This window comes from Pithys albifrons, chromosome Z (genome assembly GCF_047495875.1).
Source record: "Pithys albifrons albifrons isolate INPA30051 chromosome Z, PitAlb_v1, whole genome shotgun sequence".
NCBI lineage: Eukaryota > Metazoa > Chordata > Aves > Passeriformes > Thamnophilidae > Pithys > Pithys albifrons.
In genome coordinates, this window is record NC_092497.1 from 1144155 (window position 1) to 1162988 (window position 18834).

Genomic DNA, 18834 nt, shown 5'->3' on the forward strand with positions numbered 1-18834 from the left:
ATCAAGCTTACCCAGACCAGAACAAGCACTAAGAAAATAAAAATGAAAAAACCTGTTCAGTGGTACCTGCACAGAAAAAAAACTTTTGAAGGAACTGTCAGGACTTTACAGGGAATAGACAGGTTATGTTGTAAACTACCAGGTTTTGGGGTTTAATATTTAACAGAAGGAAAAGGCAATCTCTAGGATCCCAGCCTCAACCTACATATAAAAAAATCAGTCAGTATCAAACAGCCATTGGGTTGTGACCATCATATAATTTCACCTTGTTCCAGCAAGGAATCAAATGTTTAGAGGGTCACTCTGGAGCAGCTCACCTGGAAATGTCAAAACCAAACATTAAATAAAAGGTGGGCCAGTGCAACTGCTTTGTGGGAAGTTTGGGTTTATAAAATAAAAGGTTTTAAGTTCTGAATCTTTAAAGACTCTTCAGAGTACATGAACCTGGGGAAAACAGAGCAAAACAAAAGCCAACAAAAAAATGGACCATTGGACCCATGGACCAAAACCTCTACATTGCACTTAATATAACACAAGTTTGCAAAAAAAGAGATGGACTCAGCTGACACCCAGGGAAAATGATTTTACACATCCTGCTATGCTGTTGTTTCTCTGAACAGCAAATATATTCCAATGTGATGCAGACCAGAGATCTCTGCTGGGATCTCAACATCCCAGAGCAAAAGACCAAAAACCAAAAAGCCAAAACCCAACCACCACACACACAGACACACATAAAAACTCCAAAACTTTAAAATCATTGAGTGTTTACACCGTGTATTTTGCACATTAAATTTTTCTTAGAACTGACAGGGACATTTCAGATTAGGATAACAACAGAAAACAAAGAAAGACAGCTTTTCTTATCAAAGCAGTTTTGAATACTTACAGAATTTATATTTATCACAATAATTCAAAATGTTCAAGTGATGCAGAAAACTTCAAAACACACAAAATAATAAGAAGAAATATTAAGGAAAGGAAATCTGGAAATTGGTTAGAGGCATTGAGGAAAGAAAACAATCAAATGCTTCCTATGAGTAGCTACAGAGTCTTAACACAGTCTCCAATCCATAAACATAAAAGGAAAATTATTAACATGGAGAGAGTTTAACTTGAATATGCTGACCTGTAAATGGTCAAAACTGCGCAGGCCGTTGTCTCTCTGGTTTGAATTTGTAATTTACCAAAAGTCCCCTTAACTTTTTGAAAGAAAACTCAAATTCCCTCCAGGCCATTTGATATTGCCAGTGTTTCCTCACTCCTCTTTTACAGAAAATGAGAGCTGGAGGGGAGTGCACACAGAGGGAATGTCTCTCTCCTGGGTGGGCAGGCTGTGGGAAGCTCGTTAGCAGAGGACGTAGCGGACGAGTTTGGAGCCACGAACTTCCCTCACTCTGTGGCAGTGCCTCAGGATGCTCAGGATGTTGTGGAAGCGCTTATCCATCTTCAGTGCGGTGAACTCCTTGAGATCAGCCTCCACAATAAAAAATTCACCTGGAAAACAAATAATCATAGAATGGATTGGGTTGGAAAAGACCTCCAAGATCATCAAGTCCAACCCTTGGTCCAACTCCAGTCCCTTTACCAGATCATGGCACTCAGTGCTACGGCCAAGCTCAGCTGAAAAACCTTCAGGGATGGGGAATCCACCCCCTCTCTGGGCAGCCCATTCCAATCCCTGATTACTCTCTCTGCAAAGAATTTTTTTCTCATCTCCAACTTCAATTTCCCCTGGCAGAGCTTGAGCCCATCGTGCCCCCTTGTCCTATTGCTGAGTGCCTGGGAGAAGAGACCAACCCCTACCTGGCCAGAACTTCCCTTCAGGGAGTTCCAGACAGTGCTGAGGTCACCTCTGAGCCTCCTCTTCTCCAGGCTGAACACCCCCAGCTCCCTCAGCCTCTCCCCACAGCACTTGTGCTCCAGTCCCTTCTCCAGCCTCGTTGCTCTTCTCTTCTCAGTTGGGTTGGAAGAGACCTCTGAGATCATCAAGTCCAACCCTTGATCCAGCCCCACTGTGATCACCACTCCGTGCCCTGGGCTGGTGATCACAGTGGGGTTGGATCAAGACATGGTGGATTCTCAGCCCCTGGAGGTGTTTCAGAGGACACTCAGAGCCACATCCAGTCCCTTCTCCAGCCTCGTTGCTCTTCTCTGGCCCCGCTCCAGCCCCTCAATCTCTTTCCTGACCTGAGGGGCCCAGAACTGAACACAACACTCAAGGTGTGGCCTCCCCAAGGCAGAGTCCAGGGGAAGGGTCACTGCCCTGGGCCTGCTGGCCACGCTAGTTTGGATCCAGGCCAGGATCCCCTTGGCCTTCTTGGCCACCTGGGCACACTGTTGGCTCCTGCTGAGCTTCCTGTAGCAAATGACTTTGCTACAGAAATTGTTCTGTTGTAGGACACTTAATATTTCACGAGGGACAACATCACCTTTCCTTAACAGTTCCACATGATGGAAAACCTACAACCAGCAGCAGGATGGCCTCACACTACCTCAGGAACTTTGTTTTACTTTATAATTTTGTCATCAGAAGAATTACCAGCCTTCCCACGAAGTTCAGACACTCTGCATCACCCACAGGCCCCACTCAGTCAGCTCTGTCTCCCAACAGGAACTCAAGTTCTGGAACTGGCTCTTTGAAAAAGAGGACAGAACCCTGCACACATCAGAGCTATGCAGCCCACTATTCCCTTGCCTTCCATCAGATTTGGAAAGGAATAATTCTTCATTACTTAAGAAAATGCAATAAAAAGACTTAACACTTGCATCAGAATCCTCCCTCTGCTCTAAGAAAATGGCACAGGAAGGTCCTGCATCAGACAGAGCTGGCAGCTCATCCCTTCTTGTGGTCAATAACTATTTCCTGAATGAAATTCTTATTGCAATTCAGGCTGCTCAGGGCAGTGGTGGAGTCACCATCTCTGGAAATGTTCAAAAAACGTGAGGATGTGGCCCTTGAGGACATGGTTTAGTGGTGAATATGGTGCTGGGTAGTTGTTGGAATTTGTGATCTTTTAGAGGCCTTTTCCAATCTAAATGACTCCATGATTCCATAGCTACATTCCATGGCTGTGATTTCATATCCAGTCTTTACCCACTGCTCAGGTAGGAGGTAATTACAGATCTAGTGCAAAGACTGTCTATCTAATGCTTCCTGTAACATGGCACAAGGTTTTAACCATGTATCTTCACAAAACTGTAAGAAAGAAGAGCAACCTGAAAACCAGGAATGGGCTAATTGAGGTGTAAGAAGGAAATGTCCAATTGTCTTTAAGGAGAAGAGACAGATGGAAGTGCTTCCAAGTCTAATGAGAAGGAAGACAGAAGAATAGGGGTATTTTAGCCTGGAAAAATAAGATAGCATTGTCCCTGCTCCTTTTATTCTTTGAGGCAAAGGCAGTGACATCTTAGAAGGAAGAGCTGCTCCATTAAAGTTATTGGGCAGTTCTAGTTTAACTGGAGAGGAAGCAGCTGGAAAGATGAAGCTGCTCATAAAGAACTAAGGTCTCAGTTTGTTTATAAGCATAATGTTCCTCAAAATCTTCCTTAGCCAGAGCTGAAGAATAACAGGTCCTGTTTTCTCACAGACTGGGCCACTTTGAGAACTGATAGAACTAATAGAAAGAATCTTCCAGAGATAATACCTGTCAAAATCTAGAGATCTTCTCCCAAACAGGAACTATCCTTTAATCTCAAGAGTGTGTAACACCACTCAATTCCCATGCAGATAAGTAGTATGAAGTTTGTTTACTAGGAAAAGAAAAAAAAACCCTACATAACAGCTTAAAATACAAGTACCATTGGATAGAGACCATTTACAAGTTCCAATAACAGAGCAACACACCCAAACAGTGTCAGGAATCCAGGGATAACCTGCACTCTGGTTTGTGTTTTATCAGGGGAACATCAGAATGTCCTGAATTTTGATAAAATAAGATTTCTTCTTATATTTCCCCAGAATTCAGGGCAGCAACACTTAGCACAGGAGGACTTTTTTTAATGAAGAAACCATGGATGAAGGATGGTGTTTGGTCCATGCACTAAATAACCAGCTAAACTAACTGAAACACCTTACTGGCTGGAAGTTACCCTGATAAACCAGGCAGCATCTTTTCTCATCTTGAAATCAGAGAACAGGTCAGCTGGCAATCAGCCCAGGCTGGGAAACTCTGGGAATCCTAAGCAGAGAGACACTCACAGCAGAGATTTAGGCAAACAAATCAATGAATGCACAACCTCATCCTGAAAAATGCAATGGATAAAGACATTTAATCATTTTGTGCTGGTCAGATAAGAACTGTCTGACAGCCTGCCAGACCTTTTCTCTAGACTTTCTAGATGATTAGGCACAAAAAAAACCCTAAACAAAACAACCCAGCACACAAACTCACACACTCTATCAGATGCTAGATGTCCTAGTCTCCTAACTGAACTTTCCAACATAAACAAGAAAATAAAGACTTTTCCTCAGGTAGTTGAAGAAATTAAGCACCTCGATATTTCAGATTTAAAACCCCTAAATTTCTGGCAGGAAATTCTGGCAAGCTGTAGCTTTCTCAAGTTGCTAGAAAGGCATTTCACTGCAGCCAAGGCTGCTGTGGGACATGGTGCAGACTGAGCAGCATTCCAGGCCTAGGAGAGCCATTCCACTGTTTACCCTGTCCTCAGGAACCATGGGCTCAAACTCCTTCCTGTAGTACTAAGGACAGGAATAGTTGAACCAAAAATATGCTGTAAATTAAAAGTGATAAAGTATTTCAAGAAATCCCAGATTAATAAAAGCTGTTGTTCAACTGAGGCAAAACATGCCTAAAGAGAAACCAAACCACTGGAGCCCAAATCAGAAGTCACATGTAGTTCCAGCATGATTTTAACAAAGTCCTTTAAACACTGACCTTTGTACAACAAGTGAGGCCCCACCTGGAGTCCTGTGTCCAGCCCATGGGGCCCAAAATAAGGATGTGGAGCTGCTGGAGTGAGTCCAGAGGAGGCCCTGGAGATGCTCCAGGGCTGGAGCCCCTCTGGGCTGGAGCCAGGCTGGGAGAGCTGGGGGGGCTCACCTGGAGAAGAGAAGGCTCCAGGGACACCTGAGAGCCCCTGCCAGGGCCTGAAGGGGCTCCAGGAGAGCTGGAGAGGGACTGGGGACAAGGCATGGAGGGACAGGACACAGGGAATGGCTTCCCAGTGCCAGAGGGCAGGGCTAGATGAGATATTGAGAAGGAATTGCTGGGTGTGAGGGCACTGAAACCTTGGCACAAGCTGCCCAGAGAAATTGTGGCTGCCCCTGGGTCCCTGGAAGTGCCCAAGGCCAGGTTGGATGGGGCTTGGAGCAACATGGAATAGTGGAAGGTGTACCTGGCCATGGCAGGGGGTGTGACTGGATGAGGTTTAAGGTTCCCTCCAACCCAGACTATTCTGGGATTCCATGATTTCTTTGCTTCTCTTACAAGCAGTGAGTCTGGAGGGACAGGACACAGGGAATGGCTTCCCAGTGTCAGAGGTCAGGGTTAGATGGGATATTGGGAAGGAATTGATTCCCCAGAGAAGCTGTGGGTGCCCCTGAATCCCTGGAAGTGTCCAAGACCAGGCTGGACAGGGCTTGGAGTAGCCTGGGATAGTGGAAGGTGTCCCTGCCCATGGCAGGGGGTGGAATGGGATGAGCTTTAAGGCCCCTTCCAATCCAAACCAGTCCATGATCCCATGTTTATGCTATAGGTCTCAAAACAAAGTGACAAGAAGAATCCCCTCTCTACAGAAAAGCTGCATTCAGAATCCCTAAGTTAGTGATGTTATCACCATACTGTAACATTGAGTCTTGAACCAGCAACAAAACCAAAGCAAGAAGAAGTTGCACTTTGTCATAAAGTGTCTCCTGAGTACCCAGTGAATGCTCAGGGCAGAATGTTCTCACACTCTGTCCAGGCCAAAAACCAAGAGGTGTGTGCCAAGGTGTTGTCAGGGGAAGTTTTTTTCCTGTGAGACAGAAAAGTTTGCTCCAAGTTCAGTTTATGTCTGAACTTGGAAACATGAGGGCATTCTGAGGACATCACCAAGCTTGACATGTGCAGTACACCCCTCCAGGAATAATGACATATTTGTTCTCAAAAGGAAAGGAATGTCAAAAAGGAGATTTTAATATCAGAGATTTACTGTGCCACATATTTTTTGAAAAAACAACCTGTAAGCAGAACTTGCTTTTCAGCTGAGGGAAAGGTATTTTGGTGGATTTTCACTCCCTCTGTGCTTTTAAGAGGAGAAAACTTCTTAAGATCATCAGATGGACCTGTCTCTTCCACAAAGCCATTTGCAGTGTGATTGATTAGCCAGATTTCCCAACTTCAGAACAATTTTTTAATGGTTCATGCCCATCCTAGCTTGAAAATCAAAAAAACTGTTTATATGTTTTGTTTATCAAACTGAGAGTTTCCAGAACTTGTGATTCCAAACTACATCTTTGTGCACTTGGAGATTCTGCCATGACACACCATGATCGTGACATGTTTTCAGTGGAAAAACACACAGAAAGTGACCAGATCAGTAATGGGATAACTGTTCAGTCAAAAATACTGGGAAAAATCCAGTATTTTTATACTTGTGCTGCAACATCCAAGTGTTATCAATTAGGTACTAAAAAAAGGGAAAAAAAAAAAGAAATACCTTTTGTATCCTTAGTTTCTTGTTCCACAAACCTTTGGTAGAGATTTCTGGCTGAAACAGGCATGGATTTCAAAGGCTGGTGCATGATCTTGTACTTGCTCACCATGGCCTTGTTTATCTCTTGAACAGCTGCATTAATCTGATCACATGTTAAACGACCTTTCAAATACCTACAAATAAAAATAAAAGTCAGTAACCAGAAAGCTGCAAAGTTCTGTGTTTATTTTTCTCTTTCATCGGTGTTAACTGAGCAAGACATTCCTAGTCAGAGGCAGTTCCTTCTGCTTTGTGTTAATGAATAAATGCAGTAGTTAATTTGGTTACTTCCTTGATTGTTTAACAATCCTTAAGGTAAAAAAGCCATGACAAATTCTAAGCCAGAAAAATTAAATATTAGAAAGCTGAATTAAGAAGTAAAATATATCAGGTGTTTAAGCTGTAAAAAGCCTTTCAAAATTGAATAAAGGTTGCTTTTATAGCATACAACTTAACTGCAAACACAGAAAAATCAAGTACCTTTGCAGAAAACAGAGCATGAAATGAAATGTGTCTGTCTAAGAGCAAAATTTGGTTCATATTATCACCACAAATAACCCCTGTTTGATCTTACATCCTTTTATTTGGTGTTCTTTTCTGAAGAACTACCAGTTTTGTGCTGTCTTCTGTATTTCATTGTGCACCCACTGAGCTGCACAGACACAGCTCTGCACCAGCAACATCCAACTTCTGAACTTTCAGAGCATGTCATAAAACCAGCACTAGAAGAATAAGATCTGTTGATAACAGCCTGAAGGTACAGGAAGCACAGAAGATAAAACCAAAGTGATGTGGAAAAACTGGAACACTGGGATATTTGCAAGAAAGGCTATTCAGTATTTATAGATGCAAAGGCATGCCTTTAAGGAAAAGGAACAGTGCTGTGAACTGAGAAGCCATTATATAGAAATGAAATCTGAAACTGAAACATCACAAAACTCTCAAAAACACAGCATTAAAAAATTCAGCCTTGCAAGCTGAGTTATCCTCTGACCATCTTTCTGTTGCTGCAGCAAACCAAACTGGGCTGTTTGTGTTTGGCTCAGTGTCAGTTTGCAGATATGAGGAACTGAGAAAAGAGTTACAATCTGTTTTAAGAATGAATCAAGAATGAAAGCTTTAGGTTAGCAGAGAGGTGGATAAAAGCTGTAGGACAGCAAGACTGAAAATATCAATGAACAGCAATCCCCTCCTTGTTTTATCTGCACAGAAAAACTCAGTCTTTGGAAAACGTACAAAGAATTCAAAGCTGAAGTGGGTAATCAATTACAAGTTCAATATTCCAAACCAAAATAAAGTGGGCATTCTACCACTGCCAACTCAAACCAGATTTCAGTAACAGCCAGTCCCTGCTGCCAGGTCTGCACGAGGTGTGTAAAACCTTCTTGAAGTCAAAGGAATTGCTTTTATTTAGAACTGAATGTGAAACTTAGTTTTCATTAAGTTACTTGCAGTTTTCAGCTTTATTGATAGTTTAATTAACTCAAAGTTGGAGGTGCAGGCATTTTATAATTATAAAAACACTCTACTTTGCACATAAACTAAGCAGCACTATCACCCCTGAGATCACAGAATCACAGAATGGATTGGGTTGGAAAAGACCTCTGAGATCATCAAGTCCAACCCTTGGTCCAACTCCAGTCCCTTTACCAGATCATGGCACTCAGTGCCACGGCCAAGCTCAGCTGAAAAACCTCCAGGGATGGTGAATCCACCCCCTCTCTGGGCAGCCCATTCCAATCCCTGAGCACTCTCTCTGCAAAGAATTTTTTCCTGCTCTCCAACTTCAATTTCCCCTGGCAGAGCTTGAGCCCATCGTGCCCCCTTGTCCTATTGCTGAGTGCCTGGGAGAAGAGACCAACCCCCACCTGGCCAGAACTTCCCTTCAGGCAGTTCCAGACAGTGCTGAGGTCACCTCTGAGCCTCCTCTTCTCCAGGCCAAACACCCCCAGCTCCCTCAGCCTCTCCCCACAGCACTTGTGCTCCAGTCCCTTCTCCAGCCTCGTTGCTCTTCTCTGAACCTGCTCCAGCCCCTCAGTAAGTTACAGCATTCACAACACAGCCTATAACCACAGGAAGGCTCTGCCTTTCTGCATTAAATGCTATTTATTGCTCTGTCTGCCTCCCATGGACACAAGGGAATGTGGAGAGATAGGAAGGCTGAGCCCACGGGTATAAAATATCTGTATTTAAGTTCCTGCTATCAATAGACATCCACAGAACACGACAAAGCCAAGGGATCACCTCAGCTCATCCTGAAGCTGAAACAGAAGCAGGACTGGGTTGTCTAAACCCAGAAACCAAAGGCTGAGAGGCCTTCAGGCATCCAAGATGCTTTAGCCTGAAATTAAACTCTGTCAAAACCAAATAGAATTTTTATTCTGTGCATAACTAAGCATCACAAAAACTCCAGCTGTCCCACAGCCTCCTCCTGTTTCTACCCAGCCATGGCTGGCAAACCTGTAAATCCTGACATTTATTTCAGTCCATACATACACTAATATAACAATACAAAGTTGAGAAGTTTCAAATTCAGCCATTTAATTTAGATTTAAAATAACTTTAAAATCTGCTTCACTATATCAAAAGCAATAAAATTCAGAAATCTTTTAAAAAAAACCAAAACAAGTGACTCAATTTTTTTTAATCCACAGAGGACCTTTTTAACATCTTTTTCTCCATAGGTATGAAAACCAAAGCCCAGCGATGTGTTCCTCAGAGAAAACAAGAACATCAATACATATATACTGCTCTAAAAGAGAGAAACCTCTTAATGGCCACCACCTACTCCCTCAAAAATGCTTAGGTTGAAAGAAACATATTCCCTCAAGTTACCATCTTCTGAAACTTGAGTTATAATCATTGTGCAGATTTAAGCAGTAAATATTTTAGAAAGGAGTAAGAATTTTAGACACAGAATAGAGCAAGCATTTTCCTTTGCCTTGAACTCAGTATTAACTGAGAGAGATGCCATGAAATTTCATTTCTCCTCCTCCAAAAAGGTCATTTCTTCCTGCAACAGATTTGAAGGGTAAGATAATTTCCAAGTCTCCTACTGCACCAAATGTTGTGTTTCATCAAGGTGTGATCTGAACCTAATCCTCATTCTTCCAAGAGAATACACTGGGCCTAAGAAAATCTGGGTCACAAATAGTTGGTGCTTAGATTTGATCAAACAGCATGTGAAATTTCAAGTACTCCCTCAATCTTGTACTACAACATTGCCAGGCAACAGTAATATTGGTAGACTAACAGATCTATGCAAATTCATGTAAATCTTCCTCCACAGAACAAACATGCTTTTGCCATCTGAATTAAATTATTTCTGGAGCTCCACCAGCACAGTGTAAGATGTAAACTCTCTATAAACCTGCAATGAATAGGAGAAGGATCCATCTGGCCTCTGTCCCATCCTCTGTGTCCATGAACAGCAGTGGAAAACCTTCCTCTTCCAAGGATGATTACAAATCCTTCAGGATGGAAAACCCCTGTGAGATCATCAAGTCCTGCTGGAAGGCAGGAGGGCTCTGCAGAGGGATCTGGATAGACTTGAGAGATGGGCTGATTCCAGTGGGATGAAGTTCAACAAGGCCAAGTGCAGGTCCTGCCCTTTGGCCACCCCAACCCCCTGCAGCGCTCCAGGCTGGGCACAGAGTGGCTGGAGAGCAGCCAGGCAGAGGGACCTGGGGGGACTGAGGGACAGGAAGCTCAACAGGAGCCACCAGTGTGCCCAGGTGGCCAAGAAGGCCAAGGGGATCCTGGCCTGGATCCAAACTAGCGTGGCCAGCAGGCCCAGGGCAGTGCCCCTTCCCCTGGACTCTGCCTTGGGGAGGTCACACCTTGAGTGTTGTGTTCAGTTCTGGGCCCCTCAGGTCAGGAAAGAGATTGAGGGGCTGGAGCGGGGCCAGAGAAGAGCAGCGAGGCTGGAGAAGGGACTGGAGCACAAGTGCTGTGGGGAGAGGCTGAGGGAGCTGGGGGTGTTTAGCCTGGAGAAGAGGAGGCTCAGAGGTGACCTCAGCACTGTCTGGAACTCCCTGAAGGGAAGTTCTGGCCAGCTGGGGGTTGGTCTCTTCTCCCAGGCACTCAGCAATAGGACAAGGGGGCACGATGGGCTCAAGCTCTGCCAGGGGAAATTGAAGTTGGAGAGCAGAAAGAAATTCTTTGCAGAGAGAGTGCTCAGGGATTGGAATGGGCTGCCCAGAGAGGGGGTGGATTCCCCATCCCTGGAGGTTTTTCAGCTGAGCTTGGCCATGGCACTGAGTGCCATGATCTGGTAAAGGGACTGGAGTTGGACCAAGGGTTGGACTTGATGATCTCGGAGGGCTTTTCCAACCCAATTGATTTTGTGATTCTGTGACTTCGTGATTCTATGATTCCAATCCTTCCCCCAGCACAGCCAAGGCCACCACTGACTTGTGTCCCTCAAGTGCCACAACTCCCTGTCTTGTGATGTGGAAAACCATGGCTTTAACTGGAAGTTAAAACAATATTTAGCTGGAATGGTCTATGCCTACTACTTTTGCCATAGCAGAGATAAAGACAAAAAATTCCCATGCTTTGCTTTACCCTTTCATGATTTTACCAGGAGAGAACCACCTAAGGGAGTAAAGGCACAAAATACTGGAGGGGATCTGCAGAATAGAAGGACAGGTGGTATTTTAAGAACTAACCAGAAGTCCTTTATCAGTGGCTCAACATTCAGGATAAGAAAGCAAACAGACATTACTCACCTGAAAATTCTGAAAGCTATAGGAAAAATTATTGGAAAGCCACAAGTAAAATACAGACTCAAAAACATATTTCACATTGAAACAGGTGTTGTCAGGGAGCACAGTGAATCTCAATAACAATTTAGCCTTAGGCAACAAGAGAAATTTCTCCTTTTTGCAGAAATATTTATCCTTGCCCCCAAAATGCCATTTAAGAGAAGTTATTCCTGCATGACCGACTTCAGACAAGGATATCCATTGATCAGGTCCTGATTTTAGGAGAAAATACCCACAGCTTTCTATTGAAGAAATTTGGGGATTTCAGTGCAAAGTGATTTTTTATCTTGTAACAAGTTTGATTTCCTTTGCTATCTCAGAACAGATTGATAAGTCAAGAACTGAAGTTTCCAGAAACCAATAAGCAGGTCAAATAAAACCAACATTTATGATTATTTTTCCTTCTAGCTGCAAACAAACTTTAAATCTTGTGAGGTGATGGCTGTTTTCTTTTTACATATCAGTTCTCCAAACAATATGAGAATTCACCTGTTAGCTAATACATTTCTGTTCATACAATCACAGTGACTTTTGAGACAAGGGGTTTGGGTTTTAACTGATTAGTTCTAATCTTCCCAGTAAAAGCAAAGACTCAGTTCATCCGATTTTCATTTAAACTACTTGGAGCTGTTATCATGATGTTTCACCCTATGGAATATTTAAAATTTCACACCCTTTTTGTCAGTCTCAGTTCTGCAAGAGGTCACTTCCCCCAGCCTGTGTTTGCCACACGAACTGACAGGACAGGGTGTAAGGAAAGGCAAGGTTACTTACGCAGAGACATCAGCAAATTCTTCTGCTGTTATTAATGCCATTTCTTTAATGAATCTTTTCTCTTTTGCAGGTTTCTTAGGAGGTGCAGGTTCTACTTTCGTTTGTCCTTCACCTTTCACAGTTGGCACAGTGATGCTGTGAAATGAATGAATATCAAGTGTGTAAATAGCAGGTAAGTAGTAAAGAGAATTCCATTACATTATCAAGTCTGTTTACTCACAGATCTAAATCCTAATCCATCTGTTCAGCTGCATGAACACAATTAATGATATTTCACAAAAGAAAAATAAATACAGCAAGCCTGCTCCATTTCAGACTGCATCCTTCAGCTGATTCCATCACAGCCCTTGGTTTCCCTGCTCCAGAGGCTGCTGGCAGGTGAGTTGGAAGCTGCCCAAATGCAGCATGGAGCAGCTCAGAATTCAATGTACCATCACATTTCACAGAACACGAGGCCTGGCTTTTTATCAGATGAACCACAGCACAGAGCTGCAGATTTGAAATACTTCAGAGATCTTTGAAACAAGCTCAAATCTCGGAAAGCCTGACTCATCCATTAATGTTTTGAAGCAAAGAAATTCAACAACATCCAGCAGACTGGGATTTTTTTAACTTTTTTTTTAAGGTAAGATCCCCAAGGTCAAAGAATTTCCTGCTTTGAGTGGTTATTAGAGCATTATTTTCTTTAATTCATCCTTGCTCTGAGGGCTCAGCTTAGAGCCTCAGACCCAGAGTGATTTGCCAGCCACCCAGAGGCTCCTTGGCACGAGGACAGCCAAGAGGATGCATTTGGACATCATTGTTGGAGCATATGGACATCATTGGGATGTGCAACAGAATTAACTAAAGCAGTGCAGAGCTGACCTGGCACAAGGAACTGACCCTCCACTTTCACCTGACCTTCCCACAGGAGACTCTGGTCTGACATGGGATCCCACAGCCAGAGAAAGGCACAGCCCTGCCCTGTCCCTTGACCTCAGGGCTGGGGTTTGAGGTGTCTGACATCCCCAAGCTCAGAGTCCCATTCCCAAGGAAGATAAGTGTCACAGAGAGGACAGGGAGTGCCACCTGCTGGGCTCCCAAATGGCCTGGTCAGGGACACAGGGATGGCAGCAGCTCCACTCGGCACCCTGACCCAGCGCAGAGCCCTTCTGAAACTCCAGACGCCAACAGTTAAACCTACTCAGATGTAAACATCTGAAAAACATCTGTTTGCATCTGAACAACAGCAATAAAACTAATCCTGGCATCCTTGGAGACAGCAGAGAATGTCAACAAAGAGGAGGGAAAGGGAAGGTGGGGTGTTCTGAGTGGTGTTGGAGGTGGGTTTGGAATGGAAGGATAAACACAAGGACAAAGGGAAGTGAATTCACATTTTGAGACTTCATTCCTCCCACGCTCCAGTCTGCTGGCATCTATTCCACTGCAAGAAACCTTTTCTACATGGCTCCTCATTCCCAGGTGCTTTTGCTTCGTGTTTCCACCCAATCCCTTGTCCCTGTACTGCTGCAGGGATGTGGGATAGACACAGTTCACCACAGCTTGGAACATGAAAAGAAAGATCTGACGCTTGTTTACAAAATCTGGTTTCAGTGTAATGAGACACTGCTCTCAGTAAACACCTGGGATACAAAGGGCTTGAGAGACATTGAACTTGCTTTTTATTTCAGTGAGATTCCTCTGGTAAACAAGAAAAAAAACAAACCCAAGAACACAGGAGAGAAACAATTGCTAAAGCCATGAATCGTTCAATTCTTCTTCGTGGGTTTTTTCCTTCTCCTGGGGATTTCAAGGCCTGTCTTACCAGCCTTCAAGTGCTTGCTCTGCTTTCTGCATTGTCTCAGGATAGTCTCTCAACAGCCCATTAGTACCCACATCCCCACACATTTGGTGACAAAAGGGAACAGAAATGGAGGAGGTCAGTGGATAAAGGTGTGGAGAAGAGGACTGAAAACATACTGACAGTGATGTGGTGGACTCTGATCCATTATGTCCTGTCTTGCACTTCCTTGACCCTCCACCACACAACATGGTGAACACCAAAAAGTGTCAAGAGAGGGACAAAAGGAGAAAGTGTGCTTTGACAAATGGCATTAACACATAAGGTGTTATTCCTCGGGGAAAAACCACCAACAAACTGACACTGACAGGACAGCAGTTGTGAGCTGGCAGAGCAGTCTGTAGGAAATTATCAGAAAAGCTGTTCTGTTCAGAACAGGAAGGACCAATTAAATTCCTATCACAGTTAACTCCTTGATCACAAGTAGGACAAAACTGGAAGGGAAACTAACATCCCAAAGAATTCTTTTGGTATCAGAGGTGACACAATCACTAAACAAGCCTCATTTGCATCTAAACAATTTCCAGGAGCCAACAGGAACTTAGGACAAAGGTTTCCTAAATTAAAAAAGTGAGTTATGACAGGAAGGCAGAACCCCAGTGGTAATTTCTGAAGGACTTCAGTTCTCTCATCTAAAGAGCTGCAATCAGAAAAAGCTCATGCACAAGTCACCTCTTCACCAAGACTAATTAAGTTTCAATAAAAACAGTACCTACATCAATGAGAATATTGCTACACACCAGTTACAGCTCATTTTTCTCATTTGGAACTCCATTTCCACATACTCAAACTTTTGCTTTGCTGGAATACTCCTGTGATGTTTTCAGCCTGAGGCTTGTCCAGCATCAAGAACCAGACCAGGGTATAGAGCTGATAGACTGAGGGCACATATTGGATACACTGAATTCAAACAGACTGAGGAATTGCCTTCTGACAGGGCACAAGGCTGGAAACAAGACCTGGGATCCCCAGATGGTAAGACTGTGGAAGAGACCCCCACCTGGCATACAATAACATCACTCATAAACAAAAAGCAATTCCAAGAGAGCAGAGAAAGATCTGAGAAACTTAGTCAGAGTTACAATGTCTTAGAAGCCTCTGAATAACAGCTGTTGTTTCACATACTTGTGTGATAACCTCACACTTGAGCTACTTGATTCTGAACAGCTTCTGACCACAAGCCTGGGCAAGAGCAAACTCCAGAATCGATAGATGCCACAGCCTTGGCCCCCAAAATTTCAGAGTTACCATAGAGTGAAAGGAGCAGAGCTGTACAAGGCTGCAGCTGGACACTGCCAGGAGCAGCCCGACACCTCCACGCTCAGGGACCACGTACCACTGCTGAGTTGGTTTAGGCAGGTGGGTAGGAATGTGTTTAGAGAGGTGCTGTGCTTCATTTTTATCTCTCTCAGCAGCCTTCTGGAGCTCCTGAAATTAAGGTGAGACTGCATCAGAAACCTGAACCTACTGACATCAAGCAAGTAAAACTACGGCAACACTAAATCAATGTTCAGCTTTATTAAGAAGTGTCCTTTGCTTTTACCTGTCCTCTTACCTCTACCCCATCATTTTTCAAGAGAAACAAGTTCAAAAAAACAATGTGAGAAGTGTCTGTCCTTGCCCTCAAAAGTGCCCAAGAAATTGCAGCAAGCAAATGTAAATCTTTACCAATACACAACTACTAAGGTCTGGGCAAGGGAATGGTGGTAATGACACAGAGATACTGCAGCAAACTCACCTACATTCCCCAAACGACCCTTTCCCAAAAGGCTTAACACATGAAGGCACTGCAGACACACACTAGAAAAAACATTCTAATTAAAGTTTTTGTACTTATGGCAAAGATGTGTAAGTTGGACTGTTCTTCAGATCACAGTATCTATTATGATAAAAACATGTTTGCAAAGTCAGTGATAAAGACATGCTTTTAATGGCCTTAAACTGAAGGAGAGGTTAAATATTAGAAAGAAATTCCTCCCTGTGAGGGTGGGCAGGCCCTGGCACAGGTTGGGCAGAGAAGCTGTGGCTGCCCCTGGATCCCTGGAAGTGTCCAAGGCCAGGCTGGATGGGGCTTGGAGCACCCTGGGATAGTGGGAGGTGTCCCTGCCCATGGCAGGGGGGGTTGGAACTGAATGGTCCTTACGGTCCCTTCCAAACCAGACCATTCTGGGATTCTATGATTCCACATATCAACCTTGAAAAATAAAATTTTTAATGTTCTTTAACTGGAGAACTGGTTAATAAATCATCAACAAGGCTGTTTGGAGCCCCAGCTTCTATTCTAAGAACATGCATCCAAACATACCACTAAGGATCTAGAAAAAAGCAACTATATACATATCAATGACTCCTTTGAATCTTTTAGTATTTTATGAACAAGAAAAAATAGATTACTTTTAGTGAATTGTTCAGTCTTTCTTGCTGTTTAACTTCAATTTCCATTTTATTCAGGAGATCATGCAAGGCAATCATGCCATTCCCTGTTTTCCGGAGAAGAACTTTGAGCTCTTGGTCTTTACCTGTCAAAGAGAGAATGTTAAGCCACAAAACCTACAACAACAACAACAAAATCCCAAGAAAATCTCATTTCCCTCCCCTCCACAGAAGTCTACACTCCCAAAACACCACATGCTACCACCCAGGAGAAACAGCAAGTAAACTGTTGTACTCCACACAGCCAGCAGAGTTCATGGAATCATTTAATTTGGAAAAGCCTCCTAAGACCATCAAGTCCAACCATTCCCCAGCACTGCCAAGGCCACCACTAATCCATGTCCCCAAATGCCACATCCACATGGATTTGAAATCCCTCCAGGGATGGGGACTCCACCCCTGCCCTGGGCAGCTGTGCCAGGGCTGAACAACCCTTTTGTAAAGAAATGTTCCAAATATCCAAACTGACCCCTCCCTGGCACAGCCTGATGCTGTTCCCTCTCCTCCTGTCCCTGTTCCCTGGAGCAGAGCCCGACCCTTCCCCGGATCCATCAGGGGGTTGTAGACAGCAAGAAGATCCCCCTGAACCTCCTTTTCTTCAGGCCGAGCCCCCCCAGCTGCTCCAGCCCCTTCCCAGCTCCATTTGCTGCTCCAGCCCCTTCCCAGCTCCATCCGCTACTCCAGCCCTTCAAAGTCTTTCTTGAAGTGAGATGCAAACCAAACTAATTTCATTTACCTATTCTTCTTAACTGAAGATACTTTTTAATATCTGAAATCTTTGTGTTGAAGTGTGAGCATAAATCTTCCAGACCTGAGGATGTCGTCGCATCCATCATGACGCTGAGGGGGAACAAAAACAAAGGCAGGAATTTGAGAGAGACCCAACCTGCAAACACTATGCACAAAAGCAGTTTTCAGAAGGACCCTGATTTGCCAAGGAAGCAAAGGGAATTTAAACAAAGCAGTAAATGTAGTCCCTTTTTATCTTACTGAATTTTGAAAGCAGAAGAGGAAGCACAAACTGAGTGACATTACACAATACATTTAAATTTATTCGGATTCTGGAGTAAATGTGTGGTATCAATCAGTGCAGCAATTCCTCATGAAACTGGGAATATCCTTGTTATACTGAAGTGTCCACTAATACAAGCACTTGGAAACTTACTGCAATTAACAATACTTGCTTTATCTAAAGGAGTTCTCTAAGTCTCCCTCGAGGATCAGTGATTAATATTTAAAGAGAGAAGGGGAAAAACTGAACAAAAGAAGTGTTAGCAGAGTTGTTAGCAGAGAATGGAGGCACCAAAAAGAGCATTATATACCGGCTATTATAATCTATAATAATAAATTATCAAGCCTATTATAGACAATAATTGATAAAATGTGCCAAAATCTCGCATTTAACGGCGCGGCCCGCGCTGAGCGCTCACACAGCTCCCTCCGGCGGCTCACGTCTGGAAACAGAGCTTTAATTTCGCTTTTTGCTTGAAACACCATCAACTACCGTCCTTTACTAACCCAGCCCCATGGCTTTCACAGCCGCCCGTCCGTACCTCAGGGGAGCCCTGAGGGAGAAGCCCTGAGGGGATCGAAGGCTCGGCGGCGGCCGCAGGTGCTGCTTCTCCTCGCGGTGCAGCGGCATCTTCGCCCTCGGAGCGGGCCGGGGCCGGGGCCGGGGGCGGGAGCCGGCGGGAGCAGGGGAGAGGCGGCTGGACGAAGGGAGAACCCCCAGGACGAAGGGAGAGACGGGAGGAGAGGGAGAGGGAGAGGCGGCGGGACGAAGGGAGAGCCCTCAGGACGAGGGGAGAGGCGGCGGGACAAAGGGAGAGGCGGCAGGAGCATGGGAGAGGCAGCAGGATGAGGGGAGAGCCGGCGGGACGAGGGGAGAGCTGAAAGATCGAGGGGAGAGCCGGCAGGACGAGCAGAGCGGATCCCGCCGCGGCCCCGTTCGAATGGGCCGCGCTTGGCGAGCGTTGGGCAGCGCGGGAAGGGCGCGGCGAGGCACAGGCGGAAAGGGAGGGACAGCAAGAGGAAGGAAAGGGAAAAGGGAAGGAAGGGGACGAAAGGGGTGGTTTGTGTGTAGGAGATGCGGAAAGAGGGGAGAAAGGGCGTGAGGAGGAAACGCTGAGGGAATGGGCAGCGGGAATGGAAGGGGAGGACGAGAGTGGGGAGCGCTGAGAGGACTCGGGGGCTCTGAGGGGACTCAGGAGTGATGAGGGGACCGGGGGCTCTGAGGAGGCTCGGAAGGGACCTCTGAGGGGACTCGGGAGTGATGAGGGGACCCAGGGGCTCTGAGGGGACTCGGGAGGGAGCTCTGAGGGGACT

The 18834-nt window shown here is 44.7% G+C and overlaps 1 protein-coding gene across 1 annotated transcript; it reads right to left on the minus strand.

Annotated features, from left to right (window-relative positions):
• Positions 1 to 757: 757 nt before the first annotated feature.
• SKA1 (spindle and kinetochore associated complex subunit 1) lies at positions 758 to 18487 on the minus strand. The gene is made up of 7 exons (XM_071580500.1): positions 18063 to 18487; positions 17246 to 17349; positions 16471 to 16595; positions 15413 to 15504; positions 12237 to 12371; positions 6661 to 6830; positions 758 to 1497 (listed from the first exon to the last, which is right to left on the minus strand). The coding sequence occupies exons 1-7, from the start codon at positions 18149 to 18151 to the stop codon at positions 1349 to 1351; spliced, it is 864 nt and encodes a 287-aa protein (XP_071436601.1). The 5' UTR covers positions 18152 to 18487; the 3' UTR covers positions 758 to 1348.
• Positions 18488 to 18834: the final 347 nt, after the last annotated feature.

Coding starts and splice junctions, on each gene's coding strand:
- SKA1 (XM_071580500.1), bottom strand. CDS start 18,151: ATGCCGCTGCACCGCGAGGAGAAGCAGCACCTGCGGCCGCCGCCGAGC. Junction 15,505..16,470: donor GACTGAACAATTCACTAAAA/GTAATCTATTTT, acceptor CCTTAATTTCAG/GAGCTCCAGAAGGCTGCTGA. Junction 12,372..15,412: donor CCTAAACCAACTCAGCAGTG/GTACGTGGTCCC, acceptor TTCATTTCACAG/CATCACTGTGCCAACTGTGA.